We start from the raw sequence: 23,938 nt of genomic DNA on the forward strand, positions 1-23,938 counted from the left end.
GATCCCAGAGGACTCCAGGAAGCATAATGTGCACACTCACGGGTCATATTTTTTTTATGATTTATACCCTGCTGACTTCCTGAAAGGTTCTGAGGTGGCTCACCTGCTAGTGAGTTAATGCTTCCTACACACACTGAACAACCCTGTGGGAGGGAAAGGACAGAAAGTCTGTGAGTCATCGCCCAACTGTTCAAGTGAGTTAAGAGGGGGGCTGTTTCTTCTGAATGAGGTGCGCACAGACACTGTCAACACCCACCAATAGGAGTCCTGATACAGTCAACTCATTTAGTTGACATCACCAGGAAATCATTGACTTTTTCAGATAACTGAAGCTTCTCCCTTTAGAAGTCAGTCTTCTAAAACTTAAAATACTTTATGTGGAAACCTCTGCATAATGAAGATTATATGCTCCTTTCTCTTCAGAGATGGTTGATAACTCAATGAAAAAAAATTTTTTTTTGAGAGGAAATGCCAGATTTTTTCCTCTAGATCTATGTTTTATTTTTTTTATTATGGTTTTATTGGGATATAATTTGCATACCATAAAATTAACACTTTAGGTGTACAATTCAGTGGTTTTTAATATAGTCACAGAATTGTGAGACAATAACAACTATCAGGTTTTATAATATGTTTATCACTCCAAAAAGAAGCCAGGTACCTGTAAGCTCCCTATTCCTGCACTCCAGCCCCTGGCAACCATGCATCTATTTTCTGTCCCAGTGGATTTGCCTACTTTTGATATTTCCTATAAATGGAATCACATAATAGGTGGTCCTTTGTGTCTGGCGTCCTTTACTTAGCAAAGTATTTTCAATATTCTTCCATGTTGTAACATGCGTCAGCATTGCATCCCTTTTTATGGCTGAATAATTTCCCATTGTATGAATACACCACATTTTTGTTGATCCATTCATCAATTGATAGACATTTGGGTTGTTTTCACTTTTTGGTTATTATGAATAATGCTGCCATGAGCATTCATGCATAAGTTTTTGTGTGGACATGAGTTTTCAACTTTTTTGGGTCTATGCCTATGAATGGGAACAGATTGGAATATAACCTCTTTTTTCTTCTGATGGAAATGGTCCATTCTAACAGTCATGGGACAATGACTTCTTGGCCTTTTGGCCAAGATCAAGTGTAACAGTCACGGGGCTGTTCTGGGATCCAGGACATACCCACAGGAGCTAATAACTGTGATGAGCTGGTTGCCCCTGCACACTGTGTCTCCAAATGGCTGAGCTTCTTGAATTTATATGTCCATATATCCACAATTTTTCAGATTCCTTGTGTCCAGCCAGCTGGCACTGTTTGCTCTTGACAGGGAGCCTGTCTTTAGGAGACTCCCAACATTTCAGTTTGAGTTTCTGGCCTCCTGAGAGGATGACCTGTTAACACTGTATCTGAATCAAGAGCAAATGGGCTCTGAATGAAGGACTGAAATGCTCTCCTAAGAGAAAAAGACAAGCATAAGCTTTAGTCTTTGACTTAATTTTTTTAAAATGCTTATTTATTTATTTTGAGAAAGACAGAGTGTGCATGTGTGTGCACTGCGCACACAGAAGTGAGGGAGGGGCAGAGACAAAGAGAGAGAGACAGAGGGAGAGAGAGAGAATCACAAGCAGGCTCTACGCTGTCAATGCTGAGCCAGACACAGGTCTCAATCTCACAAAGCATGAGATCAAGACCTGAGCTGAGATCAAGATTCAGACACTTAAATGACTGAGACACCCAGGCTCCCCTGACCTAATTTTAAAAAATCTCTTTGGTCACTTGCTTCTGTATTCTCAGCCATGTTTAGGACATTTGACATTGTCAAGTGGGACACTTCCATTTAAGGTGTTATTTATAAACTACGTTCTTATAATAGGGATTAAAGTGTTACTTTCCTGGTACATAGGAAAATCTGCTGAAGAACTACTGAACTGATTCTAGTCTAAAACCTGTTCACAGAGCTATCACTTGGTCGGAAGTGAACTGCAGAGGAACCCTGACTCCTCAAATGCCATCTGCACAGCACGGGTTAAAAAGGCCTCTGTGTCTCTTAGGATTAGGTTATCACAAAGGCTCAAATAACTGGGGTTTAAACAAGGCAGAGGCTTTCTTTTTCACTCATGTTAAAAAGTCCATAGGTAGGTAGGTCGAGGCCACATAGTGGTCCCACAGTCATCAATAACTCAGACTCTTTCCATCTTTCTGTTTGGCCTCCTTAGCACATGCCTTCCATCCTCAGGCTCACTCAAGGTTGTGGCATGGGAGCATTTTCCAGGCAGTAGGAAGAAGGAAGAGCAAAGACAAAAATGGGGCACCTCCTAGCTGTGTTACAAGTAGTTTTCCTTGAAGTCCTACCTGATGACATCCTTTTATATCTCCCTGGTTTCCTGCCTTCACAGGAAGCTGGGTAACGGTGGTTTTGAAGCTGGGCACATTGGGGGTTCTATTAGCAAGGAAGAAAGGAGGAAAGAGAAAAGGGGGAAAGGATATAGGTAGGCAACCCAGAGTCTCTGCCTGCATTGAGGACATGCCTCCTAGGAGCTCATGTTTTAGATGGTTGAGACAAAGGCAGATCACCACACATTGTTCTACTCAAAGCTGTGCAGAGTTTTACATCAGCCCCTCCCTGGACCGTTTCAAAGTTTGTAGGTTCAGACTGTTAAAAAGGAGGGTTGTTGGTAATGGTTGAATTGTGCATCCAGCTCTTCAGTGGGAGCATCAGAGGACCTTCTGGAGGATGTGGGATTTCAGAAGAATGTTAAAGGAAATGATGCTATGAACAGAGACCCTCTTCAGGTACTATGGGAATGGCTGGCCTAGAGCCATCTGCATGGTATCACCTACTCTTCTTGGTTCCCATTTGTGTACTCGTGAATGCCATTGGTCAGGGGTATTTAGGGCAATAGTTGGAAGTTTGAAATGTAGTTAGTGGCTAGGGAAGAAAAGAAACTTCTTGATTTCCATGAGAATTTCAAACCTGAACTAGACTGCTCATTATTGGCTCTAACCACTTGACTTTCCCTGCCCCTTGAATCTTCACATTCCTATCCTTTGGATTGTTAAATTGAACTATATATCCTTGTAGAAAGTCATTACTTTTTTTTTAAGATTTTATTTTTACATATTCTCTACACCTGACATGAGGCTCAAACTCATAACCCCAAGATCAAGAGTCGCACTCTACCGACTGAGCTAGCCAGGCACCCCATAGAAAGTCATTACTTAATGTAATAACCAATAGTACTAATAATCCACCTCGTGCTAATGGGCTTTAAAGGAAAATAGAGATCTTCCTTGAACTTTTTTCTTTCTCTTCAGCTAAAGATGCTGAGATTTTTTTAAAAAAAGAGTACAAGCTATAAAATCAGCATTGAATTGAATCTGAATTTCTATTTGAGTTTCTTTCTGAAGGTGTGACTTTTCTAAAGGCATTATTTGAGTTTAGTTCAAAAATCTATGTTAGAATTTGTTGGGAACTTGATGTGTGTGATAGAGCTAACAGATTTGCAAATTTTTATACCTGTTTAGAGTTTTGTGATGTTGCATGACCTTATTCAAGTCTTTTAAATGCTTTGAAAATAAGGGGATGGGGCAAATATTTTTTTCCAGTGCAAAGGTTTTGTGAGTCTAGGGCTTTGTTTTTGTAAAAAGATTGACTTTTATTAGGTCATCCCTTTTTAGTCCTCATCATGATGCCCCTTAGATTTAATTCTGAAGCAAGCCTACAGTTCACTAAAGTCATAGGCTTGTGCCATCCATCCTAACAGTGTTTCCATTTATACAAACATAGGCTCAGTCCTGAGGGGTTATAAGAATATTTAAGAATCCCCAAATAGTATCCAGACATATGAAAAGGGCAAATGTTTCTTCCAACTTTTGAAAGCTGTTTGATTCCGGCACTTGGGAGAATCTGACTCATTATTATAATAACTTATTTGAATCAGGACTTACACATTTCACGGATAGTCTCCACTTCTGTTTCCCCGGGGGCTGCGATCTTGCATCCTTTTCCGCTCTCCTGTTATTGTCACCCTTTCTATCATATGAGCATGCGCAAGTCTGTCCCATTTTTTAAATAACTTCCTCTCCGTAGCTTATCTTTCCTCTGTTGCTAAAATATAAAGTTCTTGAAGCAAAAATAAAAACAAAGCATTATGCCTTCTGGTTTACTCCTCCCCTCTATATCACCCTCTCAATCCCCTGCTCTCTGCCCTCTACTCCTCTACTCTACTGATATTGACCAACAGAAGCCAACAATTAAAGCCAACTGTTTGCAAATTCCAGTAGACATTTTCCAGCCTCTTAACCTATTGGTCATCTTCACTGCCCTGAATTCGCTTAACAGTCTCTTTCTCCAAGAAACTCTGTGTGTCCTTGACTTCTACCATATCATACTCATCTGGTTCTCCTTATACGTTTCCAACTTTTTTTGTGTGTCTTTAGTGGACTCTACTCTGCCTGCCCTTTAAATGCTGAGTGACAGCAGATAAGCCACTTAATTTTTTATCCATTGAAAAGTAGAGGGGTTTGAATGGATAATCTCTAAATTTCCTTAAACTCTTATGTCCTTTTAGTCATATTATCAGGAGTCAGAATTCACTGGCTTGAGCTACAGAAAACCCTTGTGTTTCAAGTAAAAAGAAGTGTAATGAGAGATGATTAACATTTGGGCTGCAATTCTGCAAAGGCATATTGTTGGCGGCTGCTTCTTTTTTCAGAGACATCATAAAAGCTGAAAACTAGTACGACGTCATTCAGCAGTTTATCATCATGTGGGAGACTGACTAATGGGAGTTGTGGTTTCAGCATAGCAGAACAACCAGCCATTCATGGAGGACTTGAGTGCTGTGACTTAGAGGAAAAGGATAGTATGAATGAGGTTCTTTGGCCACCATGGCCTCCAAACATGACCACACACCAGGCATGGTTATAATCCTAGAGAGCCAGAAAGACTAAAACCACCATATACAAATGCTCCTGCTGGGGACATCATATTTGACTAAGTATGACAACTGATGACAAAAACGTTGGCCTTTTCCAGTAATACCTAATTACGTCATATCTATGGTTTTTAATAGTAATTTAGTTATATATATATATATATATATACTGCTAAGATTTCAGATTTTTTTTTTTCTGAGAGTGAGATTTAATTTGATAGGTAGGGGCAGGAGCAAAAGTTTAAGGGTCTTTGAATCTCTAAAATGGGGGGGTGGGTACAGACACTGCTGGGTGGGGGAAAGGGGATGGAAGAGAGAGTTTGATGGAGCTGTTAAGTTTGTTCCACTCTAGTGGTACTTGCAGATTCTCTTGTTTGTGAGTGTGTAGTATTCCTCCAATAAAGTTTGATTTAATCAAAACCTCTAGGCCCCGAAATACTGAAGGCTGTCGGATTTTTGTGATTTGAGGGTGTAGGGTATAATTTATTTAATATTTTTAAGGAGCTCATAACTGACAAATAAGGTCTTAAATCCCCAAAGATGTAACGTTTTAAGTGATTACGGGTTGGCAGAAGGGACCCTACACACACTGTCATAATTAAAGTTCCCAACTTAATTAAACAAAGATACAAACATAATTGGTTGGTCATCTGCTAAGTCATTCTGCACAGGTGTTGCCTTGGCTACAGCTGTAACCAAATTAAGGCCATAGCCAACAAGATGGTGCACATGTTGGACCACTGAGACAGTAGATAGGGCCCTATACCATTTTCTTGAGCACACACGTGTTAGCCTCTGTGTTGGGCCCATCCCTCTGCTGTCTTGTGTGGGATGCACAGGGCTGCTGCCCCTTGGCCCCTCTGAATGGGAGCCTTAGAATACCAGATGGGTGCCCAATGGCAGGTCTGGGAATTACATTAGCTTTATCCATGCAGCGATGGTGCTGGCATTTTGCCTCACCTTTCAGAGCAAAGGACATCCAGGAACACTCTCCTGGGAAGCAGATTAACTTCTGTGAGTCACTGCTTTTCCATCTCATTTATGATTCATGACCTGGGCTATATTTTTAGCTTGTATTTATTTGGGTCTGAGAAGTGGGCTGGGTAGAAGTGTTGTTTGGAAACTTATGGAAGAATGAGGAGAAATTGGCATCACGCTTAAGCTTGAGTAGCCTAAAATTTGTTTATAATCATCAGACATTCTGTAAACATTTATTGAGATCCTACTATGTGCCAGGTATGGTGCCAGATTCTAAAAATGCAAGTAAATCAGACCCAGTTTCTGCCTACCAAGAGCCCACTGAATTGTGTGGGCAGACAACTAACTACGTCTCTGGATTTTAGTCATATTGAAGTCTTTGGTATTTTTGTAGCACTCCATATTCTTGCCCTTACCATGCTATGCTATGCTCACTGCCTGGAAATCTCTCCTCCAACCTCTCCTTAGTTGCCCTTCATGACTCATACCAGCATCCCTTCTTCTGAAAAATCTTCCCCAATTCCCTGAGGCTGGGTTGGAGCTCCTCCTACACATTCCCATAGAACCTTGCATCGTGGTGTTTATCACACTCCTATAAAGAGTAGTCTTGATTGAGTCCCTTCACAGTAGTTGAGATTTACTTATCAGCTCCCCAAACTAGGAAGCAGGTGGAACTGAAGAGGATCAGGAAAGACAACACTGTCATTCCAGTATGGTCACTGTCATTTCCTGAGCCCTTTCCATGTGCCAGTCACTGTGCTCAGCACCACACGTGCATTACCATATTGGAAACTTGTAATAACCCTGTGGAATTGATAAGCTATTTTCCCTATTTTATAGATAAGGGTGAGATGAGATGTAAAGTGATTTGCCCCAAGCTTCACAGCTGGTACATGCAAAGCTGAGATTCAAACTCAGACCTGCTTAACTCTCAAAGCCCATGTACCTAAACTCTGGGATATTCCTTCTTCTCTTTCGTGGTTACTATCATAGTTGTGATAGACTAGCTCATTCCATTAACAAGCAATCCCAGCTTTCCAGCAGCTTTGACAAAAAAGGTTTATTTCTTGCTTATACCATGTGTCCACAGCAAATTGGCTGGGGGGCTCTACTCTGTGTTATTCTCCCTTAGGGACCCGGACTGAAGTCTCCAATGGCAGGAGAAAGGATATGTGAAAAACCGCTCTCAAAGTGTTAGTCTACTTGAATATTATTGGCCAAGTCAGGAGCTGCACCAACTTCAAAGGAGCAGGAGAAGAGTGACCCTAGTGTGTACCAGGAAGGCAAAAAATTGGAAGTACTTGTACAACAGCCCTAATAACTCCCACATACACAAAGAAAGGAGTGGAGGAAGTAGCTAAATGAAGACAAAAGGGAAGGATAAAATGTCCAGAAGAATGAAGGTCTTCCAGTGATTTAGAGAAACTTGCTTTTTAAACCATAGGTCTCTAGTTAAATGGCTGTTGGGATCAATTATTCAGCTGTTCTTCCTGTAAGCAGCACTGTTAAGACTTCTTTTGTGAATGTATTAATGCTTTGACACAACCTGGGATTTCACTGGGTCCATCAGGAGAGCGTCGTCAATTAGTATTACAAAAGCATCTGATGTGAGTAGGGCCAGTATTCTAATTCTCATTTTCATTATGAGGAACCAGTCCAGCCACTTTAGAGACTTTCTCCAAGAACAATAGAAAACAGGATTCCCATCTCCTAGCATTAGGCCTACACAGTGATAAAAATCTCTTAAAAGTTTCTTAGGAGACTGGGACACAGTGCTAACACTTGGTTACTCCCCACCAGGGCCTTAGCTCAAAGCTATTGGGTGCAGCTTTTGAATCTTGATAAACATTAAAATGGAATATTAGATACCACACCCTTAGGAGGTTTCTGCAAAGAGCACATCGAGAATATTTTGCTCAAGGAGAATTCACCTTTGGACAATGCAATTCCTGTTTTCCAACAAATGCAGAGGATGATTGACATGGTGTGGAATGAAGCACAGTACTTAGTGTCTTAGGTGGTGGATACGGCAATCGCTCTTCAAGTCACTATGAGATTAAACATCTACCACCCATGGAGGATGGTTGGCCTTACCATTCTTCTTGATGTCAAAAAAAAAAAAAAAAAAAATTGAATGAAAAAATCCAGATACTCAGGCTTTTGAACATGGAGCAGATGAGGGAACTTCCAGCAGGGTAGATGTTCGGATTTTTACAAACCTATTCAATTCAATCAACCAAAGTATATTTTGAGGGGCTGCTGTCTGCCAGGCAGTATTCTAGGTATTAGGGATAGAGTAATTTCAGCTCCTTGTTACTTAGAATGAGGGTTTGAGTGGGTGGGTGGAGGAGAGACACAGTGTAGTATCTTTAATCGAGGGGTTTTCAGTTTCCTGAATTCATCTGCATTTTAAATATCTTCCCAGACTATACCCATCACGGAGCATGGGACACTTCGGGGGTGGGGTGGAGGGGTAAGCATCACAGGAAAAACTCCTACCTGACCCAGGTACCATGGGGGAATTGCTGTCAGCAGATGCCACATCGATAGGAGGTACTGATCTCTTAAGTCAGTGTCTAACACACTAGCTACTATCTTGCAGTTTTGAAAGATGCAGGGCTTAGAGTCTTCCTGAGATAGTAAAGTTCTCCAGGTCAGGGAGATAACACAACATATCACAGCTTTAAGCATAAAGAGACCTGGTTTCTTCTCCATTAACCAGCTCTGTGGCCCTTGAACAGAACACCAAACTTCTAAGAATTAGTTTTCCCATCTGTAAAAGGAGTATCATACACTTACTCAGGGTCTGTCATAATTTTATCGCAAGGATCCAATGAGATAACACTGTGAAAACAGTGTAAATCTCTGTGTAAAAGCACGTGGTCGCATATCCGATGGTGCTTCTGGCCATGCCCAGAAGCAGAAAGAGCTGCCGGAATCTCCACCCACGTGGGTGTCAAGTTATTCCTGCGAGAGGTCCACAGGTCGTAGCCCTCCAAGAGTTCTCAGTGTGCTTTTTTTGCCAGAAGGATGACCTCCAGCTGAGTACTGTGTCTGTGCTAAAGTCTGTAGGCAGAGATGAAACCTCTCTCAGTTCAACAAAATCCCCGTGTGTGAGGGGTTCTCAATGGGAGTAGGCCTGTTGGTATGCGGCACAGCTTAGCCATCTCATGTGATGCGGATGGCTGTCATACTTTCCTCGCCCACAGACGACAGGCACTTTTTTTCAGACAAATTGGAAGCTTTCTTTGGCCAGTTGTAGATAGCTCATATCCTAGTATATTAGAGTGTCATCAAAGTACCAACCAGACTGAAATCTTTATTGCTTATCTGGGCTTCTAGAACCCAAGACCCTCTATTTGCAGGATCCCGGGTTGCCCACTGTCAAAGAGAAACTTCTGAATCAATTTAAAACTTTCCTTATTTAATTCTAAAATTTCCCCAGGAGATAATATATTTAAGACATTATCAGCTCTGCTTGCCTTGAGGGACTTTAAAACAGCAAATGTTTTCTCCATCTGCTGTGGGCCAAGGAGTCTGCTTAGTTGGGAAAGAGCATAGAGGATGAAGGGTGGCCAAGGGTGCCAAGATTTGCCCCCTTCATAGCCCAGCTTTGGTTCGGGCAGGAACCCAGCCAAGGCAGCTCTTGCTTTTGGAAGAACAAGCAGAACACACAACTTACTTTTAGAAGATTTCATCTTTGTAAACAGTGAGGTCTCGGAGGGTTGAAATCTCTTGGTTGCCAAGACCCTGACTGCAAATTAATGAACAAATCCAGATAGTCAGGCTTTTGAACCTGGAGCAGGAGAAGGCGCTTTCAGCAGGGTATGTGTTTGGATTTTTAGATATATATTCAATTCAATCAATCAAAGCGTATATGTGTGTAGTTGAAGTATAATTAACCAATTAACCAAAGTATGTTATGCATGCCAGGTGGCATTCTAGATGTTGAGAGCAGAGCAGTGTTAGCTCTTTGCTACTAACCTTCTAGTGGCAGGGGAGACAGACAGCAAACAAACTAATACATGATGTTGTTAGCAATAAGCGCTCTGAAGAAAAACAAATACAAGAGAACAGAGAATGGTAGAGAGAGGGAAGGTGTCAGCTGCTTTGCGCTATTGGATGCAAGTTTCAAAAGTGCTATAGGATCACTCTAAGAAAACTCAGTCTTTGCCGAGACCACTGGTGCCTCTTTCACTGAAGCCTGTCTTCTTGTTTGTCTCACTGAACTCCCTCTAAGCTTTCTCCCCAATATTGTTCCCTGTTCCAGAGGAGGGGCCCTGCAGCTCCATTGTCTACCTGCTCAGGTTTTCCTAAAACCCTTCCACTAAATAAGGAGAAGGACTTTCCATTCCCTTCCCAAACAACACACGTACTGACTCAAATCTGGCATAAGGAGGGCTTTGACCAGCTTAACTTCAGGATTATTTTAACTGGCAACATACCCCTTTAAGAAGGAACACATTACAGATGGTCCAGTTAGGATGCAGGTTATTTTGAGACTTCCTGAATATCATTTCTTGGCTACTTCGTTCGAATAAATCATTTATTGCACTGTAAGAGGTGCTGGGGATAATGATGACTAAGACTCACTCCCTGCCCTTGAGAAGCCCACAGTCCAGCTGTGGGTGTAGACATTTAAAAAGATAAATTGCAGCACCACTGGGTGAATGCAACCTTGGGGTGTGACCAGGATGCTTCGGGAGCCCAAGGGAAGAGCAATGAACTCTGCCTCAAGAGTGCTGGAGAAGACTTCAAACAACTTTAATGATTTCTGATGCCTCATTTATTTATTCATTATTCATCCATTCATACATATTCCCTGCACAGTTTACATCAGGGTCACACACTGTCTTGCAGATATTGTTGTTTGGCCTGTTACTGTTGCTTGGTAACAACTTTATTGAGATGTAATCCATATACCGTACAATTCACTCATTTAGAGTATACAATGGTTTTTAGTGCAAATACCACCCATTTTAAAACATCTTCATCAACCTCCAAAGAAACCTTGTACTCTTTAGCAGCCACCCTCCATCCTCCCAGATTTTCCAACCCTCTTTTCTAGCTCTATAGGTTTGTCTGCTCTGGACATTTCACATAAACGAAATCACGTGACATGTGGTCTTTTATGACTGCCTTCTTTCGCTTAGAATATTATTTTCAAGGTTCGTTTATGTTGTAGCATAAATCAGTACTTCATTCTTTTTTTATTGCCAAATGCTATTCCAATGCATGATATATCCTTTTTGTTGATCCATTCATCGGTTTGATGGATACTTGGTTGTTTCTACTTTTCGGCCATTATGAATAATGCTGCTATGAACATTCATGTGCAAGATTTTTGTGTGGAGATATGATTTCAGTTTTCATCATATTTAAGTGTGGAATTGCTAGGTCATATGGTAATTCTTTTTATTTACTTATATATTTATTTAATTTTTTTAATGTTTGTTTATTTATTTATTTATTTATTTACTTACTTACTTATTTAGAAAATGAGTGGGGGAGAAGCAGAGAGAGAGGGAGAGAGAATCCCAAGCAGGCTCTGCACTGATAGTGTAGAACCTGATGCAGGGCTTGATCTCATGAACCCTGAGATCATGACCTGAGCTGAAATCAAGAGTCAGACACTTAACTGAGTCACCCACGTGCCCCTCATATGGTAATTTTAAGTTTAACTTATTCAGGAATCGCCCAGCTGTTTCTCCTAGTGACTGTACCATTTTACATTCCCAAATCAGCACTGCATGAGGGTTCCAGTTTCTCCACATCTTCACCAACACTTGCTATTTTTGGTACATTTGTTTTTTAAATGATGGCGATCTCAGAGGGCATGTAGAGATACCTCACTGTCATTTTGATTTGCATTTCCCTGTTGATGGATGATATTGAGCATCCTTTTATGTTTATTAAGATTTTTTTTTATTATTGAGTTGTAAAATTTTTTATGTATTCTAGATCCAAGTCCATTATCAGATATATCATTTGTAAATATTTTCTCCCATTTTGTGGGTGGCCTTTTCACTTTCTTCATGGTGTCCCTTGAAGCACAGAAGTATTTAAATTTTATGAACTCCAGTTTATCTATTTTCTTGTTTTCTTGTGCTTTTGCTATTATATCAAAGGGCCTGAGTTTTTCCTATTTTATTTTATCATTTTTACTCTTATACATAGGTCTTGGATCCATTTTGAGTTTATTTCTACGTATGGTATGAGGCGTGTGGTCCAATTTCATGCTTTTTTTTTTTTTTAATGTAGATATCCAGTTGTTTCAGCACCATTTGTTGAAAAGACTGTCCTTTTCCCTTTTGAATTATTTTGACACCCTTGTCAAAAATCAGTTGACAGTAAACCTGAGTATTTACTTCTGGATTTTAATTCTATTCCTTTGATCTAGGTGTCTATCTTTATGTCATACCACACCTGTCTCGATTGTGTTGCTGGGTAGTAAGTTTTAAAATTGGGACATCTGGGTCCTCTTTGTTCTTTTTCAAGATTGTGCTGGCAATTCTGGGCCTCTTGAATTTCCTTCTGAATTTTAGGATCAGCTTGTCAGTTTCTGCAGAGAAGCCATCTGGGATCTTGATAGGAATTGAGTTGAATCTGTAGATTAGTTTTGAGAGTATTACTATCTTAACAACATAATCTGATCCATAAACGTGGGATATCTTTCCATTTATTATGATCTTCTTGAGTTTCTTTCAATGATATTTTATAGTTTTAAACATATGTTTTGCATTTACTTTGTTAAATTTATTCATAAATATTTTATTATTTTTGAATAAAAAGAATTCTATTACAGTGAAATTGTTTCTTAATATCATTTTTGGATTGTTCTTTGTGACCTGTTGGTTTTTGAAATTAGGAAAACTTACAGATAAAGTCTGACTCTGACTTCCTGTGAAAAATCAGATCTAGTTTCCCAAATAGCAACAAAGGACTGGAGTGCGTAGTTTGGGTTCTGTCCTACTTTTAGGCCATTTTGTTCTGAGTTTGTCCTCATCTGGCTACTTTCTTATATCTGGACTAATTCAATCATTAACATTGTAATTATTAAGCAATGAGTTTTTGACCTTTATGATTGGTCTTTTGGGAAATCTAAGTTATATAAGATTTAATTGAATAAGGGATTAATAGTATCTAAATGTTTAATATGATAATTAAAAAAATTTTTTTTAATGTTTCTTTATTTTTGAGAGAGAGACAGAGAGACAGGGTGTGAGCAGGGGAGGGGCAGAGAGAGGGAGACACAGAACTCGAAGCAGACTCCAGGCTCTGAGCTAACAACACAGAGCCTGATGCAGGGCTCAAACTCACAGACTGTGAGATCATGACCTGAGCTGAAGTCAGATGCCCAACCAACTGAGCTACCCAGGCGCCCCTAATATGATAATTTTTATATACATATCCTATCCTTTCTCAAAAGTTATTCAAGCCAGGGGTGCCTGGATGGCTCAGTCGGGTAAGTGTCCGACTTCAGCTCAGGTCATGATCTCATGGTTTGTGAGTTCGAGTCCCCACATTGGACTCTGTGCTGACAGCTCAGAGCCTGGAACCTGCTTCAGATTCTGTGTCTCCCTCTCTCTCTGCCCCTCCCCTGTTCATACTCTGTCTCTCTCTCTTTCTCTCTCAAAAGTGAGTAAACATTTTTTAAAAAGTTATTCAAGCTATATCTTACTCATTCATCTCAGGAACATTGGTGAGCTAGGCTCTCCACTGGGGATACAAAGAAGAAACAGACACCATTCTTGCTTTAAAAGAGATACACACACATTAACAAAAAGTGCCATATGGGCAACTAGAGTTTTATAAAAGGTCTGCTAGAAGTCCATAGAGTGTGCAGAGGAGGACTTAGGAAAGGGAGTGTGGTCAAGACTGTGGGTAAGGAAGGGGGAGAAGAGGAGAGGATTCATGAAAGAAGTGACCTTTGCATGATGATAGTTGGGAACTTGTCCACTATGCTAAGAAAGTTGGATCTTTTCCTGAGGACTGGTGTTTTCTCTAAAGGGTGATTCTTGGACCACCCGTAGCAGAATCACCTGAATGCTTATTAAAATGCAGTTTCTCAGACCTACTGAAGCAGAATCTCTCAGAGCCCAGGAATCTGCTTTTTAAAATATGCTTTTTAAAATATGCTTTTTAAATTTCTCTGGTGATTTTGAAGTTCTATAAAGTTTGAGAAGCTCTGTTTGAGGATGGAGGCCCTGTAAAGTTTTTAAGTGGGAGTGGAGTAGGATAAGATGGAGTGATATCATGCCAGACATGAGTTTCAGTAAGGTGTTAGCTGCATTGCAAAAAGCATATTTAGAGGGTGGGGCACCAGAGACTGTCGTCCTGGGTTGATGTTCAAAATTCAGTACTAGGGTGAAACTCAGGTAAAGAATACATTGGACAGTCCCTAAGATCTCCCACATCTGTACTCCTGGACTGTCAAAGGTCAGAGTCAGTGTCTTATGTTTTTGTTTGTATTTACAGGGAGGTCCCCTTTCCCTGGGGCAATTGAGGTCAAAGTCTAGGTTGGGACTACAGGGTTGAACAAAGAGATTGTTCTCTTGCTTACTGCCAGCCAAATGGATATAGTTTATTTCAAGTGCATTGAACATGGTGTGATGTAACTGACAGGCAGAGTGTGCCTAAATGAGGATGGTAAAAGTTGGGGCAGGAGGTGGTGTTGAGGGAAGAAGAAAGTTGATATGGAGCTTGAACTGCTCAGCCCCTGACTGGGTGACAGGTTTAAAAGCAGGGGAAGAGTTGAGTTGTCTGGCTCACGTAAGTAGGTAGATGGTGACACTGCTTGAGATCAGAACTGTAAGTGGAAGTATAATGTGGATATATTTAATTTGAGATGAAATTGGAATATTCCTGTAATTATACTAGTCAGAAGGATGCAAAAGAACTTGTGTTGGAAATCTCTGTGCCATCAGTGCCCAGGTAATAATTGAAGGCATACACCGTAGAGACTGACTTTATTGGACTGGAGTAGAACTTGGAAATCAGAATTTCCTAAGCTTCACTTGTGTTCTAATGTTCAGTCAGGGTTGAGAACCAATGGTATAGCATGAGAAGAGAAGGGACAATTGTTTAAAGAAAAGACAGGGGTGAAAATAAGGAACTAGCAAAGGAGACTAAGAAGGAACAGTCAGACGATAAAGATGAGGAATCAGAGAAAATGCTCTCATGAAAGCCAAGCAGGGAGAGAAGGTCAGAGGAAAGAGAAGGAGGTAGGTAGAGGTCAGCAATGGCAGTGCCCTAGGCAGATGAACCGGAGAACAGAAACGGTTCTCTAGAGTGGATCATGAGAAGGCAGTCGGTTTGCTCAGGCAGTTTCAGTAGAGTCTTGAGGCCAGGAACTACTATAGTGAGTTGAGACATGCGTAGAAAGAAAGGAAGTGGAGACAATGTCTCAAGATTATGAAGAGAATGTCCTCCCTCTAATCCCCCCTTTTTTAGTGGGAAAAACTGGAAGTTATTTAAAGGTGGCAGAAAAATCCTGCAGTGTTTTTGGGGAGCATTGGTGGCCTCTACTATTGTCAGGCATTTATTGCATGAAGGTCAAAGTTCTGATGGTTTCAGAGTGTCATTCTTCCCTGTCTTATGAAATGGAGGGCCTACGCCTAAAGCCTTCTCTTCAACAGTATTTTCCTGTACTCCTAGCACAGAGGCAGGCACATTCTAAGGAAGGAATACTGTATGCTATTGAAAAAAAATGGATTTAACCCTACTTAATAATTAATAAGCTGTGGTTCCTAGAGGTTAAGGTAGGCTTATATTATTTTTATTAATATATTAATTTTTATAATTATATAATTTTTATGATCATATAATTAATTTTTATAATAATATAATTATTATATTAATTTTTTAATTTTTAAAATATTTATTTATTTTGGAGAGACAGAGACAGAGCACGAGCAGGGGAGGAGCAGAGAGAGAGGGAGACACAGAGTCCGAAGCAGGCTCCAGGCTTTGAGCTGTCAGAACAGAGCCTGACGCAGGGCTCAAACTCATGATGAGATTATGACCTGAGCTGAAGTTGGGTGTTTAACCGACTAAGCCACCCAGATGCCTCGGCTTTATTAATTTTTAAACCCAATAATAATACTACCTACTTACTAAGAAAACAAACACTATAACTGCAAAGTGAAAAGTAAAAACCTGCCTCTCTCCCATTCCCAGAGGTAATCACTGTTAATGGTTTCTCATGTGTCCTTCAGACATTCTTTCTGAGGATATAAGAATATATATCTGTTCTCTTGGGTAATAGAGTCAAAGTCCTCATTCTGTAAAAGAGTCAGTATGAGAAATTCTCATAAGCTAGTTATCATGCCTTCTCTCTGAAAACCCCAGTAATGTCTTCAAAGCCCAGGATACACACAGCTATGAATAGGCTGTTCACCTCTCCCTGGGAGCAAGTGGTTGAAGCTCAGACAGTACAAAAATATTATTGTTGCCTTGGGGCATGAAGAGAGAGCATGGGCTGGGAGTTAGGTAAGCTGTCTGTCAGGTGCTGAATGGGAAGGTTGTCTGAGCACTGCTGAGCTATGCTACTTTCTCACCAAGCTTGTATGCCTCTAATAAAGGTCTTCGGTGTCCTCTCGGGGTCATGAATTAGGGAGTGTCTTCTGTCTCATGTGCCACCTCCTGTGGTCCCCAGAAGAAGCTGGTTTCATTCTGTTCTCACTACCATGGCCCCCAGGCTCATCTCATTGTTACCTACCTGAGTAGACCAAAGGAAGAGTCAGTGGGAGCCAGCTCAATGACCCTCTCTGTTTTTTCTTTTCCTGTTATACAAGGCTTACACACAGAGTCCCAGGAATGGGCTACAGACTCTGGAATAAACCCCGATTCAGTCTCACTGAATAAATGAAACTGAGCCAGGCACTTCCCTTTAATAGACCTTAATGTCCTCTTCTATTAAATGGAATTAACAATAATGACTCAACTCATAGAAAGAGAAGATAAATCATCTCTTTCATGATTCTCCTATCCTTATGAGGCTGGGTTTCTTAAGAACAGAGACCATATCTTATTCAGATCCACATTTAATAAATGAGTGAGAGGTATCGTCATTCCCAGTTTATACCTAAACCAACAGACCAAATTTCTCCTTCCTCAGGCCTTGACACTCAACCACTGTCTGCGTATGTAGTCATCAGGTACCTAAACAAAGAAAGCGGATGGATTCTTTTTATGTACTGCCCTTTCCCTGCTTCCTCATAGTAATGGTTTCTGAGTAGAATGAACTATGTGAGTTCATGGGAAGACCAAGTCCATTCTGGGCTCCAGGTTAATTGTGAAAAATCAGGCATTGATTCCCTCCCTTCTATTTTGCTTAGAGTGGCTTTCTCCACACACACTCATGGTGGAAGAGGAATTGTAGTTGTTGTCCTATCTCCTCAGGCATGACTCCTGTGTCTTCAGAAACTTCAGTTTATCACAGTGAGGCTGGCAGAAAGTGTCACCTGTGCCACTGCTGACAGTCAAGTGTATGGAACAAAACCGAGGTTTCAGTGAAGGAAAGGGGATTGGAAGCAATGCCTGGGTCTGTCTCAGAAGGAAGCAACGAGGTGGTTATTGCCACGAAGTGTGATTAAGAACAAAGCCTTAGAAGATTCTCTCTCTCCCTGTTTCTCTCTCTCTCTCTCTCTCCAGTAAAAACCCCTTTCCTCATTGATAACCCAAATCCCACCATTGGTGATTCATTTCACTGGACTGAGAATTGCCCCTACTACGACACTGTCCCTCACATGGGTGTTAAGCCTCACTGGCATTGGAGCATCCATATTCCACCTGACTCTCTTTGCTTCTTTTCCCATTCCTGTCTGATATACAGTCTGCTCTCCCTTCCTGTTAAAGTCCCCACCATCCACTTTATCACCCAGGGCTCTCCCCTCCCACTGCCGCTAAACTGCCTGAGAAGGGGGCGTGTTCCCCCCAGCCTCCCACTTCACTACAAACCCTCTTCTATTAAGGCTGTTTGTTGTCAGTCTCTAAGATGGGGACTAACAAAATTAATAAACAGAGGAAATGACAAAGAAATCCAGAAGTCTTCCAAAGGTATCATCCTGGTTTATAACTCCTGAGTCTCCTTCTGAGTCTTCATTTCTTCTGGACTCATTTATCCCCTAGGATGACAGACCAGTCAAACCTTCACCTTCCTCCGTCTCTTCTCTCCCTGTGCTCATTTTAAAGATACTGTTGGAGTTGAGCAATAGAAGCTTTACTCATTCTTTCAGCTAGTATTTATTGAGTACCAACATATCCCAGGCACTATCCCAGGTGCTGGGAATACAGTGCTGACCATGGTGTTTACAGTCAAAGGAATCAAGACAAGCAATAAACAAACAAGCTAACAAGTAAACCTGAAAAACAGTGGCATGAAGGTGATGAGTGAAGGCTGTGATGAAGGGTGATAGGAAGGGGCTTCTGGGGCAGTGACATTTGAGTTAAAACCTAAAGGATAAGAAGGAGTCGGTCTTAGAGAATGAAGAAGAACTAGGCAGAGATAGCAATGAGGGGAGAGGAAACAGCAAGTGCAAAGTCCCTGTGTTTGGAAAGAGTTGGGTGTATTTGAGGAATAGAAAGAAGGCCAATGTGGCGACGAAGTATATAGGAGGAGAATGACACAGATGACATTGAGGAGGTGGTAAGCAGGGGCCAGAAAATGCAGGGTCTGGGGGTTTATAGTAACAAGTTTGTTTTGATAATAAATGTCAGAAGTTTTAAGCAATGGAGGGACATGGTCTGATGTGTATTTTTTAATGTTTTATTTATTTTTGAGAGAGAGAGAGCAAGCAGGGGAGGGACGGGGAGGGGGGACAGAGAATCTGAAGAAGGCATCTGCATTGACAGCAGAGAGAGAGAAAGAGAGAGAGAAAGAGAGAGAGAGAGAGAGAGAGAATCCCAAGCAGGCTCCATGCTGTCAGTACAGAGCCCAATATGGGGCTCGAACTCACAAACCTTGGAATCATGACCTGAGCCGAAGTCAGATGCTCAACTGACTGAGCCACCCAGGTGCCCCTAAGGTGTATTTTTGAAAAAATTACTCTGGCTGAAAATTTAAGTGGAAAAATTTGGTGTTTGTTTACATTTCCCAAAAGTGTGCTGGTTATTATCACGTCATCTTAAATTGATGATTTACAGCTGAAGATGCCCCGCACATCTGTACTGACGCAGCCTCCTGGGGGAGTTGGAGATCAGCCCAGACCCATATCCCACCTGTGTGGGGAGCTCATTCTTTCTAGGGTGAGGGGTACAGAAAACATAGGAACAGGAGCTACGTTTTGAAATGGAAGAAGACACTGAGAGGCATGAAAAGCTGGAGCAGCCAGGGAGGATATGGAAACAATCTTTTTAATGCACCTTGACATGGAGCTCAGACTCTTAAATCTCCTTTCCTGATAGTTCTGAGATGGGCTTTCTACCACATCCCCTAAATCTAGCTTTCCTTCCCTAATAAGTCTTATGGGTTATTGAACAGAACTCTCCAGACATCACTTACTTCCCCGGTGTTCAAGCCTTGGGAAGTTAGGTGTGATTGGTATGAAGTGTTCAAAAATGTTTTTGTGTGTCAATACTGGAGACCCAAGAAGAATGTGACAAACAGGAATCTGACTGAGAATGGCCAGGTGATTGTTCTGGCCAGGGTCCTCTCCCCCGCACCAGGCTATGCAACATTTGGTAGACTGACCTGCTGTTAGGATGCTAAATCTGCAGAATTTGCTCAGAAATACTACAAGAAGTGTCTGGGAAGGCCCCCACCCTCCCAGATCCTGCCATCTTTCCACAGTGCTCTTGCCATTTCCAAGCAGAGGGAGCCTGGAAGACTTCCAAAGGAAAGCTAAACAGGAAGCATATAATTTCCAAGGAGCTGACAGATCACTTTCAATCAGACCGCTTGGCTCTCATAACATTTCCAAGCTCATTCTCAGAGAAACACTCTCCCTCGTCAGCTAAGGCTCTGCTAAGAGGATTTACTCCCACAGCCTCACTTGGCAAAGCTACACAGAAGACTACGAAGTCTGCATCCCTAGGCTTAATTCTTCTCTACCATTCCAGAATCCAATTTTCAACTGCAGGCTTGTCATTTCCTGGATACCCCATTGATGTCTTTCAGTCAACGGGTCCCAAACCAACTCATCATCTTCCCCTCTCCTGGTTTTCCTGTTTCTGTTAATGGAATCACTGTTCCCTCTGCTACCCTGGCTGGAAACGTCTGAGTCATCCTTGACTCATCCTTCTCTCTTATTCTCTAGATCAAATCAACTGCCGAATCATGTAGTATCTATTTCCGTGATGTCACTTGAATTCATCCCCTCCTTCCTATTGCCACCATCTCTCCTCGGTGTGGGCTCTCATTACTTCCCCCTTGACAGGCACATCCTCACTAATAACCCACCTCCATACTGCTGCTGACATGAGGCTTCTCTCACATACACACTGACCAACACCTCCCTCTCCTACCATAGCCTATCATGGTTCTCACTGCTGCCACAGGACATATAAGCTATGTTTTAGCTTATAAGGCACAATTCCTTTTCTAATACTCCATGTTCAAGGTAAATTTACTAATTCCTAGTGTGGGAAATGACTTTTTTTTTTCCTTTCTTGAACCCTTTTAGTAAATGATCTTGTGAAAAAGGAAGATCTTCTATTACTGAATTCTGTATTTATGCATTTATATGCTTGTTTTATCTCCTCAGAAGATTCTCCATTGCTGTAGTGTTTGCCTCACATAACAATTGAGCACATGTAGGTACCCAGTGCTGTCCTAAGACCTTCACCCATGTGGAAAAAAATTAACTCATAGCAATTCTAATAGTATCTCCCATTTTATCAGTGACAAACTGAAATGCAGAGAAGTCGAGAAACTTCCTGAGGTTCCATAACTAATAAGTGGCAGAGCTAGGATTCAGATTCACACAGTCTGGCCCCAGAGCCCATGCTCTTCACCAATGAACTCACATTGTCTTTGTTAGCTGCATTCCTGGTATCATAGTTTGGATTTAGCTGATGTTTTATAACTGAACTGAAACTTAAGGCATGTGCCCATTAATGGTCAGAAGTATCAATGGTAGACTGAGTGTGAGAATGTAACTTGATATCAGAAGCTGACTTAAGGTGTTTCCCAGGAAGTCACTAGAAGATGAGAAATGTCATCGTGCTAGCTTTTTTCCTACTTACCCTTTTGTTTTGTTTTGTTTTCGTTATTCCAGTACATGGGCTGTATCGAAGTGCTACAGTCAATGAGGTCACTGGATTTTGGAATGAGAACGCAAGTTACAAGGTAAGAGAACAAAAGTAAGGCAGACTTTTGAGTGCTGTGGTTTGAAGTCATAATAGGTTTTCCCTGCAGGTATTTCATGCAAGCCTCCAAAGTCACCATGGGCTTTTATTTGAATGGCTGGAAGGTAGGAAATAGCCCAGTGACCTTGGATGAGTGGGTTTGTCTCATCATGTGAAAGATTTCCCAGTTGTGTCATGGAGCATCTGCATTCCATATAATAACTGATAAGATGATGCAGTCATAGAAATAGCTGGTTTCCCAGGTAACAAAAGTACTTAAGATTATGTCTGGAAATTGAACATTATAGAATCTCAGACATGTTGAAGAAGTAGCTGGAAAGAAGACCGGGGAAGAATTTTCTGTGTCAGAAATCCCAAGTTCTCCCCATTTGTGAGACATGAGAACCCACTTACTCCTTGTCTGACTCTTCCTCCTCTGTATACAGTGAGCTGCATGGAAGGGTTGAACCAGGGGAGCCTTACCCAGGGCGGCCCTAGACAGTGTAGGGGAAGAACTGAGTCATTACACAGAGCACAAGTCAGAAGCAGAAATACAAAGCATGGTTCATTAAGGTCAAGTTCAAGGCAAGACTGGAAAGAGGAACAAGTGGATGCTCTCACTGGTAAGTGGGGTAATTATGAGGTGAGGGGAAGAGGTGAGAGCACTGGGTTGATGTGAGTGATTTAGGATGAAGCCTTGGGCGTCTGTTCTGTGTGGTGCTACCGTGTGCATCTGTGGTTGTGGGCCACGTTTTCTAAAGGTGAATGTTCTCATTATGAAGAGAGGGTAACTCTTCCTAATACTCATCCCATGAAACTGTAGACCTGGAAAAGGTGTCCTGTGATTCAAAGTTTTGGGAAAAGGAATCCTATTGCTCTTTAGGAGAGTAGCAGTATCCACCAAAATATTAAAAACCCCAAGAAGCCCTGTGCAGTAGTTTAAAAAGTCTATCTCAAGATTGTCTAAACTTACATGGTTCCAGAGTCCTTTTTTCACGTAACATAAAGGAACATCCCACGGAACCCTAGCATTCCATGAAATGCTCTTTAGGAAACGCTATTTTGGACTCTCTGTGATGCATTTAAATCTGTCTTCCCAAGTTCCCCAGCAACCTTCAGTATTTCCTTTGGAGTCTCACAGATGAAATCTAATTCTACTTTTGTTTTGTACTCTTGGTGGCCACCTCAGTCCCTGGCACTTGGAGGAGGCTCACTGGAGGTTTATTGAATAAATGCATGGTTCCACCTGACTACCTCCTGGGATTTGGAGATAGCTGCATTTCTTCTTGTTGGAGTTTTCTCTTTCTCAGTCCCTTCAACTGTCCTGCAAGCGACCTGGTGTCTAGATGACTTTCTCCTCTATTAGCCCTACTTTGGATGTGTCCAGGCTTTATTTTCATCCTCACAATCCTTAACCTGGAGAAAGCCCTTCCTCTGATGCCGAGCAGATTACAGATGGGAGGAAGAGAGTGGCCACCCCGGGTACCTGGAATGGGGGCACAGGACTAAGGAATGCCCACTGTCTTTACCTGAGGATGACTGATTTTCTGTTCATTCATCTACTGATTTTCTTTCACTCAAATATTTATGGAGTTCCCATTAAATGCCTGAAACTGCTCAAGAATTAAGGATACAGAAGTGTCAGGCCTCAGGGAGTTTATGTTCTAGCTGGGGGAACAAGACTATAGCAAGGAAACAGATAAATATACAATATAGTTTCATGTAGTAATAAGCGCCATTACTGTACTAATAAAGCAGGGTAAGGGGATAGAGATGTAGGGGGTGGGATTTTATTTTTTAATTTTTATATTTATAAAAAATTTGCGGATAACTGACATACAATGTTACAGTAGTTTCAGGTGTACAACATAGTGATTCAACTTCTCTACACTTTATGCTGTGCTCACCAAAGTGTAGTTACCATCTGCCCCGGGGCTGGGCTTTTAAATTTTATTTTCTGGGTATAACAATACCCTATGGTTACTTAGAACTATTTGGAAAATACAGAAACATATGAAAGAAGAAAATCACTCAGAATCTTACCTAAGATAATGTCTACCCACATTTTGTGTTTTGGATAACTTTCTGGTCTTTTTCTCATACATGAACTTACAGCGATTTTTATAGAAAATCTGGAAAATAGTTGATACTATTTCTACCATCTTGAGCATTTCTCTGTTGCTAAATATGCAGAACTATTATTTATTGTAATAAGATACGTGTCACATAAAATTTACCATCTTAACTAGTTTTAAGTGCACTCTTCAGTAGCATTAAGTACATTCATGTTGCTGTGCAACCATTGCTGCCATCCATCCCCAGAACTTTTTCATCTTCCCAGATGGTAACTCCTCGTTCCCTCCTCCCCTAGCCCATGGCAACCACCATTCTACTTTCTGTGTCTATGGATTTGACTACTCTGGGTACCTCATGTGAGTGGAATCATGTAGTATTTGTCCCTTTGTGACTGATTTGTTTCATTTAGCACAATGTCCTCAAGGTTTACCACTAGACCAAACAATATAACTGCTTTGGAAGCATTTGGTGTGTATTGCTAGATTGCTATGCAGAACTGACTGCTTGATATTCCTTTCTCTCAGTCATGTAGTATCTTTTTTTTTTTTAGTATCTATTTTTTGCATCTTTGTGAGCTTGTAAGTCTATATTTTCCTATTGTTTAGTAAATGGTAACAGGTTATTTTGTTCTATTCCGTGAAGATTCAGTTTATAACTAA

At 41.2% G+C, this 23,938-nt stretch overlaps 1 protein-coding gene across 4 annotated transcripts in view; it reads left to right on the forward strand.

Moving 5' to 3' along the window:
- Positions 1-23,938, forward strand: part of SHC4 (SHC adaptor protein 4) — a 130,556-nt gene that overhangs the window by 18,171 nt on the left and 88,447 nt on the right. For all 4 annotated transcript variants that reach the window (XR_006203586.1, XM_042942097.1, XM_042942098.1 and 1 more), the window contains exon 2: positions 21,134-21,204. Coding sequence is in view for 3 of the 4 variants with exons in the window: in XM_042942097.1 (XP_042798031.1) it covers positions 21,134-21,204 (71 nt within the window). In the remaining variant the exon portion in view is untranslated. The remainder of the gene's footprint in view (positions 1-21,133; positions 21,205-23,938) is intronic.

The sequence above is a fragment of the Panthera leo genome, chromosome B3 (assembly GCF_018350215.1).
Source record: "Panthera leo isolate Ple1 chromosome B3, P.leo_Ple1_pat1.1, whole genome shotgun sequence".
NCBI lineage: Eukaryota > Metazoa > Chordata > Mammalia > Carnivora > Felidae > Panthera > Panthera leo.